This window comes from Drosophila montana, unplaced genomic scaffold (genome assembly GCF_035044405.1).
Source record: "Drosophila montana isolate Dmon_TW-CO22-7 unplaced genomic scaffold, ASM3504440v1 contig_1264_1, whole genome shotgun sequence".
NCBI lineage: Eukaryota > Metazoa > Arthropoda > Insecta > Diptera > Drosophilidae > Drosophila > Drosophila montana.
This window is the reverse complement of record NW_026996243.1, coordinates 586,991-601,501: the sequence shown is the minus strand read 5'-3', so window position 1 is coordinate 601,501 and position 14,511 is coordinate 586,991. Positions and strand designations below refer to the sequence as shown.

General features: G+C 37.6%; 2 protein-coding genes and 1 long non-coding RNA gene across 7 annotated transcripts; 1 reads left to right on the top strand and 2 right to left on the bottom strand.

Moving 5' to 3' along the window:
* Window positions 1-1,060: 1,060 nt before the first annotated feature.
* LOC135426968 (uncharacterized) lies at window positions 1,061-1,955 on the bottom strand. Of its 2 annotated transcripts, XR_010435974.1 has the most exons (4): window positions 1,780-1,955; window positions 1,626-1,708; window positions 1,464-1,564; window positions 1,061-1,385 (listed from the first exon to the last, which is right to left on the bottom strand). It is a non-coding gene; the product is annotated as an uncharacterized LOC135426968 (long non-coding RNA). The 2 variants fall into 2 exon arrangements; XR_010435973.1 differs by having other exon boundaries at window positions 1,061-1,564.
* A 993-nt stretch (window positions 1,956-2,948) lies between these two features.
* On the top strand, window positions 2,949-9,787 carry alph (alphabet). 4 transcript variants are annotated; one of them, XR_010435849.1, is made up of 7 exons: window positions 2,949-3,156; window positions 4,114-4,997; window positions 5,062-5,179; window positions 8,136-8,241; window positions 8,309-8,363; window positions 8,656-8,793; window positions 9,117-9,787. XR_010435849.1 is itself a non-coding variant. In XM_064679164.1 (6 exons), exons 2-6 carry the CDS (start codon window positions 4,185-4,187, stop codon window positions 9,129-9,131), a joined length of 1,107 nt encoding a protein of 368 aa, XP_064535234.1. In that variant the 5' UTR covers window positions 2,949-3,156; window positions 4,114-4,184; the 3' UTR covers window positions 9,132-9,787. The 4 variants fall into 4 exon arrangements, 2 of the variants coding, with proteins under 2 accessions (XP_064535234.1, XP_064535222.1); XR_010435852.1 differs by having other exon boundaries at window positions 2,949-3,217; XM_064679164.1 differs by lacking the exon at window positions 8,656-8,793.
* A 332-nt stretch (window positions 9,788-10,119) lies between these two features.
* Window positions 10,120-12,685, bottom strand: LOC135426109 (dynein assembly factor with WD repeat domains 1). Its single transcript, XM_064679103.1, is given in 4 exon segments — window positions 10,120-10,651; window positions 10,715-11,081; window positions 11,084-11,555; window positions 12,662-12,685. Coding segments are annotated over 4 exon segments (1,395 nt in total).
* Between the last annotated feature and the right edge of the window lie 1,826 nt (window positions 12,686-14,511).

Genomic DNA, 14,511 nt, shown 5'->3' with positions numbered 1-14,511 from the left:
ATGCAAAAGCTCTAAACGTAAAGATCGGTAAGAACGAGCTAGTATAAACACATGTTCAATCAAATTAAAAAAGTAACTAAATATTTTTGAATATCAGAATCTCGAATATAGTCCTTTATCTCTATATATAAAACTGTTTGTCCTGACTGACTGAGTGACTGTCTGACCGACTGACTGATTGCTGTCAGCCCAAACCGTAAGAGCTAGGAAGCTAAAATTTTCACTGCAGTTACCTTATCTGATGTAGGTGCACGTTAAGACGGGGTTTCGGGAAATTCCACCCGCAAGTGTGGAAAAATCGGGAAACGTTTGTATACAACTTTTTTGCTTACCATCCGATCGGCCTCAAACTCATTTTTAAAGATCTTCGTTCAAATTCATTAGAAGGGTGTTTCGTACTTTTTGGAAAATCCATCCCTCCTCGGTGGAAATGGGGGTCAAAGATTTCACCCTCAAATTTATTTTCTATATGGAAAATCATTTGAAACGTGTTTCACACTTTTTACAAAATCTAAACTTCTTCGGTGGAAAGTGCAATTCAAAGATTTTTTTGTCGAAGTTTTAAATTGTGTCTGATTTGCTTCAAACTTATTTTAGGCTCTACACGAAAACTTAATGAATACGTGTGCCTGCGATTTGGCAAATTCCACCGGCAACAGTGGTAAATTAACGGAAACGTTTGAATGAAAGTAGTTTGTTTACCGTCCGATCAGTTTCAAAATCATTTTCAAAACTTTTTGAGAACATTTATTTTATACATGCCACGGGAAAGGCCGGGCTATACCCGCTGGTGTACATATATTTCGAAATTGTTCAAAATGTTTGGAATTAAGAAACGTGAAAAAATAAAAATGTTTTCTCCGCTCCAGTAATTTTTATCTAGGTGGTATTTTGATAATTTTATGCGTACGTGTATATTAGCATATATAAAAATATCCTGGGTAAGCAGAAGATGAGCACTCTTATATGAAAATGTAAACTTACAATACAAACAAGTGTGAAATTGGACATAAAATTATTTTTTTTTTCAACGATCATCTTTATGAATCATTTATGTCAATAATTACGGTTATTATACGAATTATTATATACATTTTTTTTTACAAATAATACATGTATAGGCGAGTTATTCATTTGTTGTTTCTGGCAATGCAGTGGTTCTAATAGTGGTTGAAGGGGTTGTGGAAGGCTAGACGATATCGCCATCCAGGCATTTTTGCAGCTCAGCATAGTTGCTGTCGGTTTTTTCCCAATATACTCTTTCGGCATAGTTGGCGCAGAACTCAGCCACGGTTTCAGCCGCACGATACAGCTCCCTCGTGATTCCGCCGTATTCGCTGGCATCCGATGACAGAGTGAAAAGTTTTTTTTGAATTTTCGGAACCCTTGAAGTAAGAGAGGTGAGTATGAGGATGTACTGCTGCTCTCCAAATTTCTTAAGAGATATTTCTATTCCGGCTTACTCTGCCTCCAGAAAGCGTGTGAAATATATTTTTTTGGATCGATATTTAGAAGAGCTTATTTGAAGTCTTTATTGCATATTAATTCACTCACGACGGAATTGCTAGAAATATACAAAAGAATATTTGTCCGTGTCAAAAATTGTAATTTGCGCCATTTCTCACCGTAGCGCCACCTTTCGGCTAGCAGAACGTACCACTAAATATTCAAACGATATATCGATAGCTACGTACAGAGATGCTGCTGCCTGCATTTAATTTGTTAAAAATGTGTGTGAACAATTTATAAAATTTTGACAATGGAATAATGCTCTTATACCATTTGTCCACTATGCTTAAGAAATGTCACATTTTCATATTTCACATATTGGTGTTCCATCGGTGGTCGGTAATATATGAGTGGGAAAAGTACCGCTTCATTAAATAAACAGCTGATGAGTTGCTTTGATTTACCTAAGCGCCGCAAAGCAGGATTTGGCCATCTTTAACTGTTAAAAACTGTGGGATTATTAAAACTTAAAATTATGATTTAAAGTAACCGCTTGCCTTCGTTGCTATATCAGCTGTTTATGGTAATAATACTATCACATTTTTCATAACATTGATAGAAAACTCGATAAATCATCGCAAAAAACACAAACGGTTCGGGGCGAATGTGACATTTTTGAAAAATGTGTGAAAGGTGTTTTTTATGGGAAAAAGTACAGGCCGCATTTTACACATTTTGCAAAAATGTGACATTATCAAAAATGTGTAAAAAATGTAGTCAGTTGGCAGAGGCTACTATCTCCAAAATGCAATACATAAACATTTAAGCGAATATGTATCGAGTACTACCCTTCTCAATAGTATTAAATACAACTTGCGATACTTACTCTCATCATAAGAGGGGTACCACTACAAAAATATTTAAGCGTTTTTGCAGCTGCTACTTTTGAATTTACATTGTTAGTCCCAATTTTCAAGTATTGTAATGTATTGTAAGTAAAAAGTAATAGTATTGTAATAAAAAACGTGTCTTTTCAAATATATCTCAGCTGACACAGTAAGATTCGGCTGCAGCTCTTTAATAAGGACTAAAAAGATGGAACAATTATAATGTTAAAAGGTCGCATGTCCTTGCAGAATATTAGGAAATTTAACGCAGTGATCAAATTTTATATTTTCATCCACCTCTGAAATAAAAAGAAAATTGAAATTAATTTATTTTTTATGTTTTATAGTATGTGTTAAGCGTTTGCCAATTAGAGTTTAGCGTCACAAAATTGAACACGGTTGGCGGGCAACTAAATCATATGTGCAGTTCGATTACTTTTCATTCGATTTAATTACTCCAAAACTTCTTCCCAGTGGATTTAGAATGATACAATAATACTCATTTGAAATTAGAAGTATCGAGTACTGACTTGTATATAGTGAAATCGGTACATCACTATGAAACGATGTATCGATGTCCATTAGATATAGATTATCGATAGAATTATATATCATATTCGTGGTTGTTTTTTTTTCTGATCAAAACATATATTTATTTTGCGTTAGAAAAATATTGCATTCACAAGATTCTATCCTGATTAACTTGCGGCCTACTAGTGATTTTTGTTCGGTGACGCACAAATCAAACAAAGAAAATTTTCGTCAAGCTACAAAGAAATACACACACACACACATACATATATACATATACAATCTTAAAGTAAGTGCAAGCGAAGAATCGGTAACGAAAAATCCAAAAATTGCGAGGTGAAATATAATATGTGCGTTTTCAACTATTTATTATTGTCATATTTATGCTGTGAAATTTGCAATCGTCTCAATGAATAGAAAGGGGCGTGAGCATGGTTATGAAATTTAGTAATTTCATTATATGGTTTTCCTCGTGTGGCACTCACTTAGTGATGCGCACTGTCCGAACTGTAACTGAAATACCAGTTGGGACTGAGAAGCGCGATACCGAGGTCTGCGATGAGATCGTGGATACTCAATTTCAATGTAGAGCTTGAGAAACATCGATGTTTGCAAGCAAATATTGTTCAGTTGAAAGGTGGTATAATAATTTGCATTTTAAAAATGTTCAAGTACAAAATTATCAAATCATCAATAATTTTAATAGAAGTCCATGACACTTTTGGAATATTGTTTAAACAGTGTATTATTTTGATGTAAACAATGCAGTGCGCGCCTATTTTGCTCATCTAGACGCGTTGTAGCGCGCCTAAAAACAGGAGTTTTTAATTGACACCGCTAAAATAAAGGGAGTAAATATTAAGCACAGCAACAAGTACATTTTTTGAGCTAACGCCTACGCTGAGCTGTAGCTGAAAGGCGTGTGGGCGTGTCAGTTCGGATAGGGCTAAATTTAGCACCGAGCCCGCGTCCTTGATAAATCGATGGGCAAAAGGAAGAAAGAGTAAACGGCGGTACCACTAACCACAGAAACAACAATACGAACAACTTAATAAAAAAAAAGCGCTGCTGCATTCGGTCGAGTGTAGGCGGTTAAAGGCTCTATTCGCATCCTTGATTCCGTTTGTTTGTGTGCGTGTGTGATACTGTGCTTGTGTGCGTGTGTTGGGTGTCTGGCATTTATAGATTTTTGCATGCCGCTCAGCAAATTGTTTCGACTCATCAGTCTTTCTCCCCCTCCTCACAGCAACAAAAGTCAAAGGCGCGACTGGCCCGAAAGTAATTCTATAAAGTACACACACATTATGTTCAATAGATATGGGAGGATTCCTGGATAAGCCGAAAACAGCAAAGCATAATGAACAAGGCGAAGGCAATAAGCTGCTCTTTGGCGTCAGCTCGATGCAGGGCTGGCGCTGTGAGATGGAGGACGCGTATTATGCTCAAGCCCGCCTAGGCAATGCATTGGAGGAGTGGAGCTTTTTTGCGGTATTTGATGGCCATGCGGGCTGCAAGGTATCGGAGCACTGTGCCAAGCATTTGCTAGACAGTATCATTACCACAGAGGAGTTCAAGAACGGCGACCATGTGAAGGGTATACGAACCGGTTTCCTGCGCATTGACGAGGTGATGCGACAACTGCCCGAGTTTACCCAAGAGGAAGAGAAGTGCGGCGGCACTACGGCTGTCTGTGCATTCATCAGCTCAACGCAGGTGTATATAGCCAATTGCGGGGATTCGCGTGCAGTGTTGTGTCGTCAGGGCGTTCCGGTGTTTGCTACCCAGGATCACAAGCCCATTTTGCCTGAGGAAAAGGAGCGTATTCACAATGCTGGCGGCAGTGTAATGATTAAGCGCGTCAATGGAACACTGGCCGTGTCGCGTGCTCTCGGCGACTATGACTTTAAGAATGTGAAGGAGAAAGGGCAGTGCGAGCAGTTGGTCTCACCGGAACCGGAAATCTTTTGCCAAAGCCGCCAGGACACCGACGAGTTCTTAGTACTCGCCTGTGACGGCATCTGGGATGTCATGAGCAACGAGGATGTATGCAGTTTCATATACTCGAGGCTTAAAGTGACCACAGACCTGGTAAACATTGCCAATCAGGTGGTTGACACCTGTTTGCACAAGGTACAGTATGATCCTATTTGTTAACATAATAAATCTATTTATATATTGTTTTTTGGAACCACAGGGTAGTCGTGATAACATGAGCATCATAATAATTGCTTTCCCCGGAGCACCAAAGCCAACTGAAGAAGCGAAAGAGGCTGAGCGACGGTTGGAGAAACAAATTGAGAAGATCGCAAGAGGTTGTCTAAGTCGTCTACTCTGTTTATAACTAATCGTAAACTTTACGATAGTAGTAACACAATTGTGTTTATGTCTTAGTGCCATCGAACTTCCACCTTCGATGCGTTAAACGACCTGACATAGGCGACTAAAAAGCGAATACATTGTACCTTACGTAATACAAAGATAGGCCCAATCAATGGTTGGCATAGATTAGTAGGTCCCCTTAAATACAAACGTATTTGTATTAGTTAGATAGCTAGATAATTAAACAAATCCAATCCGCAATGCAAGGACACTTGCAACAAGATTTTCCTGCCACGTAGCACTCGTAAGGAAAACTCGAAAATCAAAAACCAAACAATTGCTATTACCATTGCCAATACCAAGTCGGTACATTCGTATACGTTTTCAACTATACATACTTAGCTCTATGCATCTCTATTGATAATGCATAGTAAATACCTGTATACATAGCGTGTTAGTTTGTCATATCTATTACATCCGCTGGTTGTGCGTGTGGCTGAGTGACTGACCGTGTGTGTGTGTGTGTAACAGTATTATTTATTTATTATACCTGTGTTTTAATGCGTTTGTGAGCTACTGCCACTGCCAGAACTTAAGTGATCGAACTCCTTGTAGCTGAAGAACCCAAAATCCCTAGCCATTTAGAAACAGTATATCATGTGTATATTTATAGTAACATATTGTAGTACCATAAGTTTATTAATAATTATCGATATTCCTTCCCCTTAACAGTTGTAGTTGGGGCCCGTCAGACAGTGTACATATGCTTGTATATAATCCTTTGACTAAATACCCAATCATGCTTTAAAAAAAGAAAACCTTACGCATATTTGATAAACAGTTTAGTGTAATTCGATCAAAACCAAGTAGAATTAAATAAGACAGTCGTAGTTTAGTAGAACATTTGCAAAGCCAATTTAAACTTTATTTAAACTCAAAACAAATACTCGACATAATAGAGCAGATATGAAAAGTAAAGAATCGAGTAATAGCACCATCAAAAATTGATATGCATCTACTAACGATTGTTGTTAAATTGAGGGAATTGATTTAGATGAATCATTAAATTATAGCTGCGCTGAGTACAAGCTCAAGTATTAGTCTTATAGCATATTTAGAATTTTTTCTAGTGCGTATACACGATTGTTCTTAGGTAGTTCACAGTATTCATAACACCAAAGTGAATTTTAAAAAACGTCCTTACGACAATGTTCAAGTACAGACGTCAGCTTTATATATATACGATATAGATAACTACTTTATGTAAATGGAATTCTTTATGGTTTACCATTAACAAAAAAACAAAACGAACCACAAGTTATTGCAATTAGTCATATTTACCAAAATCTTGTTAAAGTACAACAAAAGAAAAACATAGTTAAATCAAATGTCCAGACAAATTACTTAGCCTAGGGTAAAGATATTTATTGCTAAGCCTTAGGTCATCTGTATATGTATCAGATGAATCCAAAAGTATAAAAAAAAAATGAAAGAAAGAAAGACGTGAATAATATTGTAAACCTTATGCTCACCAGTTGTTGTGCTTGTTGTCGTCGTATACAATTTACTTTAAAATGTTGAATTTAGAAGTGCAATTGATGCGGCACAGCGAAGCTAATTAAAATCAGGTCGAATATCTCTTCGATATGCTGAGAACATTTGTACCTACGTACTATAGCAATCATTCATAATTGAAATCGCTTGCTCAAGCAGCGGCGTTTATATAGCTAATAATAATAGAATATCAAGACAACTATATAAATACGGTTCTTTTTCGCTGCTAAGTAAAAATATAACTTGAAATGAAAGATTCGAAAACCAATCAACCAAAAGTGTTTGTTTGCTGTGTTATTCAGTTTTCAGTTTACATTCGATAAACACTTGCTGCTTTCCACGCCCTTCCCTCCAAAACGCAACACAATCAAAACAACAATTCATCAAATTCATGCGATAAAAACAAAATTTTATTTATCGTTTTATTCGTTTACACAATAAGCAGCATTTTCAATTAATAAACTCTCATTTATTAATTTAGAAAGTGATTTAGTTAACTTTCTTTAGCTGTTGTTTTTGTTTGTTTGTTTAAAGGATCAGTCGCAATTAATGACTAATGATTTCTTTCAAGTATTCTTTCTCTGATAAATTTGTAAAAGTAAATTTAGCATCGCGTTATTGTTGTTTTATTATCGTTGATCGCGCATCGTGTTATAAATCGAACTCTTAATGTACACAATCACTATGAAAATGGGCGTGTCAAGTCAATGCCAGAAAACAGAAAGCCATACAAATTATGTGAAGAGTGAGCATAAGGTAAGGCACATAGATCCCACAACACACAACTGAAAAGTAAATGATATATGCATGCTCTTAAGATAAAACAAGTTATTATATAAATGTTATCCAATCACTTTTACAATTCAATATGTTCAAATCTTTGTTGTACACTGAATGCTGTAAACAGTTTTCTTATAAACAATACCCAATGCAACGATTATAAAAAAAGGGCCAGGCAGAGCACTGCCACTCTTCTTTTTTTTTAGTGTACTCCCCTTTGACCTTTTGAAGTGCAAAATTTTTGCGACACCACATTTGTTGTATTATTTAAGATTATGCTAACAAAACAGGTCAATGGAATTAAAAAGCAGACATTTTTCTTGTCTTGTATGTTTATCTGATAACATCACATTCGATCGACCTGTATTAATTAGTCAAGTCTCACGTTCAGTTTGTTGATCTCAATTTTTGCCGGCTCTGGCTGTTGCAACATATTTCGTATTCTATTTTTGATAAATTCTGAATTTGCTTTTGCGTAGCTTTAATATGTATATAAATAATTCGTATATAATTGTACATACAAACTCTATTAACATGGGTCTAACTTTTAAGTTCTATGCACTGAATTTACCCACCTACTACATAATTATTTCCTTATTTCTGGCATTCTTACAGAGGAGATCGAGAGTAATCAGATCACAGATTATGTGGAGCTATTAAAGTGTCTACAAGACAAAGGTGACATTCTAGGTCTTCCACCCGGCGGCGGATTGCAGTCCAAGTATGTATTACTGGAAAATGAAGATTTTGGTAAAAATTAATTTATACATATATAAAAATATTTTCAGATATCACGTTATCGAGCGCACATTCAAGGAGGTTTTTCCAGATAGTCCATGTGAAGTACGAAACATCTTTTACAACATTTAAAAATTGAAATTTCTGAATACGCTGCTTATTTTACTGATGCTTTTTGGTTTGATTACGCTTTTAAGTTTATATTTAGCTGTTTTATTATCTAGATTCATTATCATATTTGCTTTTCTTGCTTAGCTACCAGATTTTTTCTCTTTTATCACTTTTATCATCTGAACTAAAACCATAATTGTTTATTCTAACAATCAGGCTGCATCCCAACTAATTCTTGATTAACAAATCGAAAGCTCTTTACGAATTCTCTTTCTTTTATTTCTAGCTGTATGCATATGATGAGCTATGAATTTTTTAATGCTAAATATTGTTCATTTCTAAATCAACAACAACAACCAAAACAACCAACCAACCAACAAGAGAACAAATGAAACTAAAACCTTAAAATCCGTATGCTCTAACTGTAAGGCGAACCCCATTTTTGTTATTTGCGTCTCTTCGTTTTTACATAGATAAAGAACCTATTGTAAGATTTGCAGCACGAAAAAAAAGCAAAAAAATAACAATTAAACAGACAATCGCATGTTCGCTCTGCTCTATCCCGCATGCTCATCGAAACAAAAAAAAACAATAATAATAAATATATTAATGATTATAATTGTAGTACAACAACTCCACAAACTTTCCACTTTACACGACTCATATAAGCCCGCGTCCTAGCTGTGCTTCTCTTTGATCAACTGTCTCCAAACTCTTAATAATTTGTCCTTTTCGTTATTCTTGCAGAGTCCAACGCATTAAATTGCAAAACAAACAGTCAACAATTGCAACAACAAATATAATTTAAAAATAAAACCAGAAACAACAAAAAAAACACACAACACACACCACAAATGTACACTCCATACACACACAAAGTACACCAATACTGTTTTCTACTTTGATAAAAAACTAAAAAACCTACTAATAATATTAAAACCCATTATTTTATAGTTCAAATGAAAGCCAGTCCTAAACACAACTAGATGAACCTTGTATTACGTAGATCTTATTTAGATCGTACTTATAGAAAGGAGCGAACTTAAGCAGACCTCAGAGCTAAAAACCGATACCACAAAATAGAATCGAATCAAACAGGGTTTGGCTGAAAGCCAACACAATATTTCAGACGCTGACAACTTTCCTTATCTAACTACCTACATACTACAATTGTTACTAGAGATACAAATACAAATATAGATACAATAGCGATACCATAGGGGTAACTACATGTTATTCAGTGGTCTATCTATCTTTCCGTGACACCTCATACTTATTATTAATTCAGAAGAACTGTTGACTCGCCTTTGTTTCCCGCCTCCGAACTGTATAGCAAGTTCAACTGTGTAAAAAATTTACCAAAAAAAAGAAACGAAAAAAAAATCGATACAAAAACTATTTTTCCCATGTCTTAGAAAGTCGCTCGGAAGAAGTTTTTTATTTTAATTTTCAAACTGTGTATTAATATATTGATTCCGAACCGAAGCGGACTTTTGAAAGCTGTATACTGTTTGTTACTGAAGGATCATTTTTGTTCATTATTTTTATATATGTATATGAAGATATCCAATTTAAAAACAACAAAAAAATAAGTAAAAAAGAAAACTGTAATGGAAAAGAAAAACTATTATTTTGTAAGAAGTGTGCAAAATGAAATATTAAGAAACTTAAAGCAAAACAAAAAAAAAAAAATAACTCAAGTTTGTAGTAAATGTTTAAAAAAAAAATCCTTTGAAATTATTCATGTTATTTAGTCTGAGTTTAGCTGCACAGTGTACCAGTCGTATCACCTCCAAACACGACAAGTGTTGTCCTTGGAGGCAGTTAATATTGCATCCCCAGCATAACTGTAGGCGCAACTAAATACCTCCGACTCATGACCGCTCAGAACCTGGGAGCACTGCCCCGTCTCAGTCAGCCATAGGCGTGCCGTGTTGTCCGCCGAGGCAGTGAGCAGCATGCAACCACTAGGACTGAAGCACACCTTGTTCACTTCATCGCTGTGCCCGGCCATAAGGGACAGCATCTCGAACGGCTCCAGGCTCCAAACACGCGCTGTGCAGTCACTGCTGCAGGTTGTCAGTTGTTTGCCAGCCGCGTCGAAGCTCAAGTCCAGCACTTCATCGCTGTGCGTGGATACTAAATGCAGCTCCTGGTCCAGGCGACGCAAATCCCAAATGCGTGCAGTGCGGTCCAGGCTGCCGGTGGCAACCAATGAGCTGCTAAAATTCCAAACACAGTTGGACAATTCTGCAGTGTGTCCGCGCAGTTGATGACAGTGGCTGCGGAGTGGGGACAGTGCAATTGGCAACAAATAACATTGATTATGCTAATCTTTAACTCGCCTCTTACTGCGCGTATCCCAAATGGCAGCTGTGTGATCAAACGAGCCTGTCAGCAAGAGCTGGCCGTCGCGAGAGTATCGTGCCGCTATCACCTCTGCGCCGTGGTGGCTCAACTGCTGCAGCTCCTGCGCCGTTTCCGCGTCGAAGATACGTGCCGTTCCATCAATAGAGGCCGTTGCAACGTCCTGGTCATGCACAGGATTAAATTCGGCAGCCACCACTTCAGCTGTGTGGCCATACAGCGTGAACTGGCACTGGCCGCTGCTTGCAGACCAAATCTTGGCAGTGCCATCAAAAGAGCCCGTGATGATCTTGTCGCTAAAGCGCACAAGCATTAGGCACATTTTAATAGATTCACTAAAACTTACCAGCGCGGCACGTTGAAGCCCACTGAGAACACCACATTGTCATGGCCGGTGAGCATATGTTGCAGCTGGCCGGTGCTGGTGTTGATCACATGGCAGGTGCGATCGTAACTGCCCGTCAAGCAGCGCTCACCGCTGCGATCAAAGCACACGTTGGTCAGCGGCAGTATGTGCGAAGTGTAGCATTTGTGCAGATAGAACTTCTTTTTAATCGGCTCGTGTAACTTGGCTTGCAGCTTGACTATTGCCTGCTTCAGTGCGCTGAACATGTCCTGGGAGCTGGAGGCCTTGGAATTGGCGGGCAAACAGAATGTGGAATTACCTGCAGCAACGTCTCCCTGGCCACGCTCCGACTCAATCGCCTCCAGTTCCTGGATCATTATGCTATCTGCTAGCTCCTCCACATTTGTTCTGTTATGAATTGAATTTTTGAACGGGACGCTGCATAATTTTTGCTGCTTACTTGATATCCAAATCTAGTAAATCGAAATGTCGTAGCCGCTCACCGCCCGTAGCTGATCTATAGCTCAAGGCCAAACCTATTTAAATATAGTATCATTTAATTGTTCAACAGAATGCTTTAGATTCACCTGGCGGATAGTAGCGCAGAAAAATTTTACTGGCGCTCATTTCGCATTTGTTGTCTGCGAGGCCAATGTCGAAATTCCTTTAGCGGGACGACTTGCTTGCGAGTATGAGGTTCGCATGCTGACCTGCTTTAATTTGCTGCACGTTGCCTTGTCAGCCCTGTCAATGACATGCAATAGTCAACTAGTTTGGTCGATTCTCTACGTTGTAGGTCTGGGTCGTTACGTGGGTAGGACTAGCTTTGCAGTGCAGTGTAATGTGCAAACATTTTCTTTGTTGTTTTTGTTCTGCTGATTTGTTCCTCAATGAAATCATATTTATTTGGTAGAGTTGATACGAAAGTCAGTTCTGTAAGGCATTGACCTTAAAAGATTACAAATAGCGGAAGTTAAGTTGTATTTCCTTGGTTTAAATACCGACACACTTGATTTTCCGCCTTTGTAATAAAGCTTTGATGTGCAACCTAAAGCTTTCTCGAAAGCCCCTTAACCTGTTGGTAAGCTTATTCGCCCTGCTAGTCCGAGTGTGTAAAAAATGGCCGTATAAAAACAAAATGGCCGTTAGGTGTCGCCAACGATGTGGTTTGTGTACTCGCTAGCTTGTAAAATTTCTTGTTGCTGCTTTTAACATTACGTACATCATCAATTATTTACTTTATGTTTAGTTGCGTCTAAATATAAGATATTTTTAGAGTTGGAATTAAATTAAATTCAGTAAATTTTCCAATATTTTGTGCGCTAGCTCCCAAAACGATTTTAGCCTGGGGTGACCATAAAACGCATTTGTAACTACACAAATTTTTTTTTCGCCTGTTTATCTATAAAACCTAATTAGCTTGTTTAATTCCATTGGTCCCAAACGCCAATTGATGCCAGCACCTGTTTACATTAACATATGCAATACACATGTATATACAATACATTTATATTTCGACACCACTCATAGCCAGAGGTGGCCACTGGCAGCCGCAATAAAGGCAATTAGATTGTCTTACCTTGCTCGTGCCTCGTTTCGACATTTTCACTAATTTAATTTGCTCGGTAATCACTGAGACGTGGGCGGCTTGGCGCGGGCAAGACAGCAATGTCCATTAGGCTAATACATGAACGCAGATAGCAAGAGATGAATAGGGCGTGCGAGGGGGGACAACAAAATGACCATAGCCAATAATGATAACAAATTATTAGATACTTATTATCACACCCAATTTTGTACCACTAAACAAAACTGAAACGGACAGTCCGGTGCGCACAATGGCTAAACAAAAGAAGATATTTGGAAAAATAATACGCAACAAAAATTGATTATTTATAATGAAGCATTTCATTGATTTTGCTTCAACGAGCAGTCGACAAAATAAAAACAAAACCCAGATGCTGAATGCATAAACCTGGAACAGCGATTCATTATAAGGCCAGCATTGTTATTTCTGTACGACAACAGCAGCAACAGCTGTTGCCACGGATCATGTCTTTATTTAGCGACTTTTTTCCTTATGACATATGTTAGTTGTTGGCGAAGGCGGATACGGAAGCTGTATGAGAAATGACCGACAAGCTGAAAGCCAGGGGCAACGAAATGCGGAATGCAAATGAAATCAATTTAAAATCTCATAAAACGCTCTCGCAAACAAAGCAGAGCACATCCACAGCCTTTGCAGGCATTGAGCATCAAGCGGATTTAAATTTATGCTCAATAAATTTTTGTTGATTTCCGGCAAGCCCGCAGCCTGCCTGTACTTGAGCTGTGCGTGTGTGGATGAGTACCAAAAATGCGGCGCTGCATAAATTAAAGACACACGCGCACACCCACCCACACACAAACACATACTGAATGTTACCTTTATCCTCGAAAATTATTATTGCCGATATTTTATGAGTGCTTTTCGAAAGTTTGTGGCCCATCTTCGACCTGGGTCACCCATCCTCCCGACTGCTGGTATACGTTGGTTAAGCAAATTATGCTTAAATGGCAGAAACTTTTTCAGTGGCGAGTTTCCGGGCCGATAGAGAAGCACCTGCAGGCTTAAACGTAGATTTCGGACTAAGACCCGGAATGGTACATCAACAGATTTTCAGCTTTTATTTTATTAGACAGCACCTTAACCTCGGTTTTCTTATACCCTGTACAATAGGTTATGCCGACAGCATATGAATCAGATGGAATCTTAGGTAAACCTTGCAGGTTCAAGCTATATCCAATAAGTCGATGTGAGTTGGCGTTTGCTGATATTTTATTTCTTCTGCAGATACTCCAAATGTCTAAGGACTGTCCAGAACTTTCTTTTACTTATTTTTGCATATCGTAGAAATATTTTTAGCTACACCACCGCGCAAATTAGTGATGTACTGTGTATAATTGGTGAAACATACGCTTGACGTCCTCGAAATTATATTTTCCACAGTTTGGCAAACTTGCTGGCCCGCGGGCTTTGAGTGAGTGCATCGAAAGAGCCAATTCAATTGCACTCCTCTTCACTGCCCAGTGATGCTCATTTGCAATTGGGTTTTTTCATAACAAATATTTTAGGACTTTTTGTTATGCTTTCATTAACAAAGCAAATATGAAAGCTTACCTTTCTGCTTGCATATATATACTTTAAAATGTACCAAACAATACAACAATATTTAAATAACCAATTAAACAATTCTCTATTAATAAAATAGAAATATCAAAATATTTGCAGCATTAACTGTTTTATACTTATTAACAGTTCAATGCAAAGTATTTTTCACATTTCTCATTTTGATTAGCAAATTATATATTTTCCCCTTGAAATAAAAAAATATGTATTCTATGTTTATCCCTTTCTTAAGTTTTGTATTAAGCTTCCATATGCAAAAT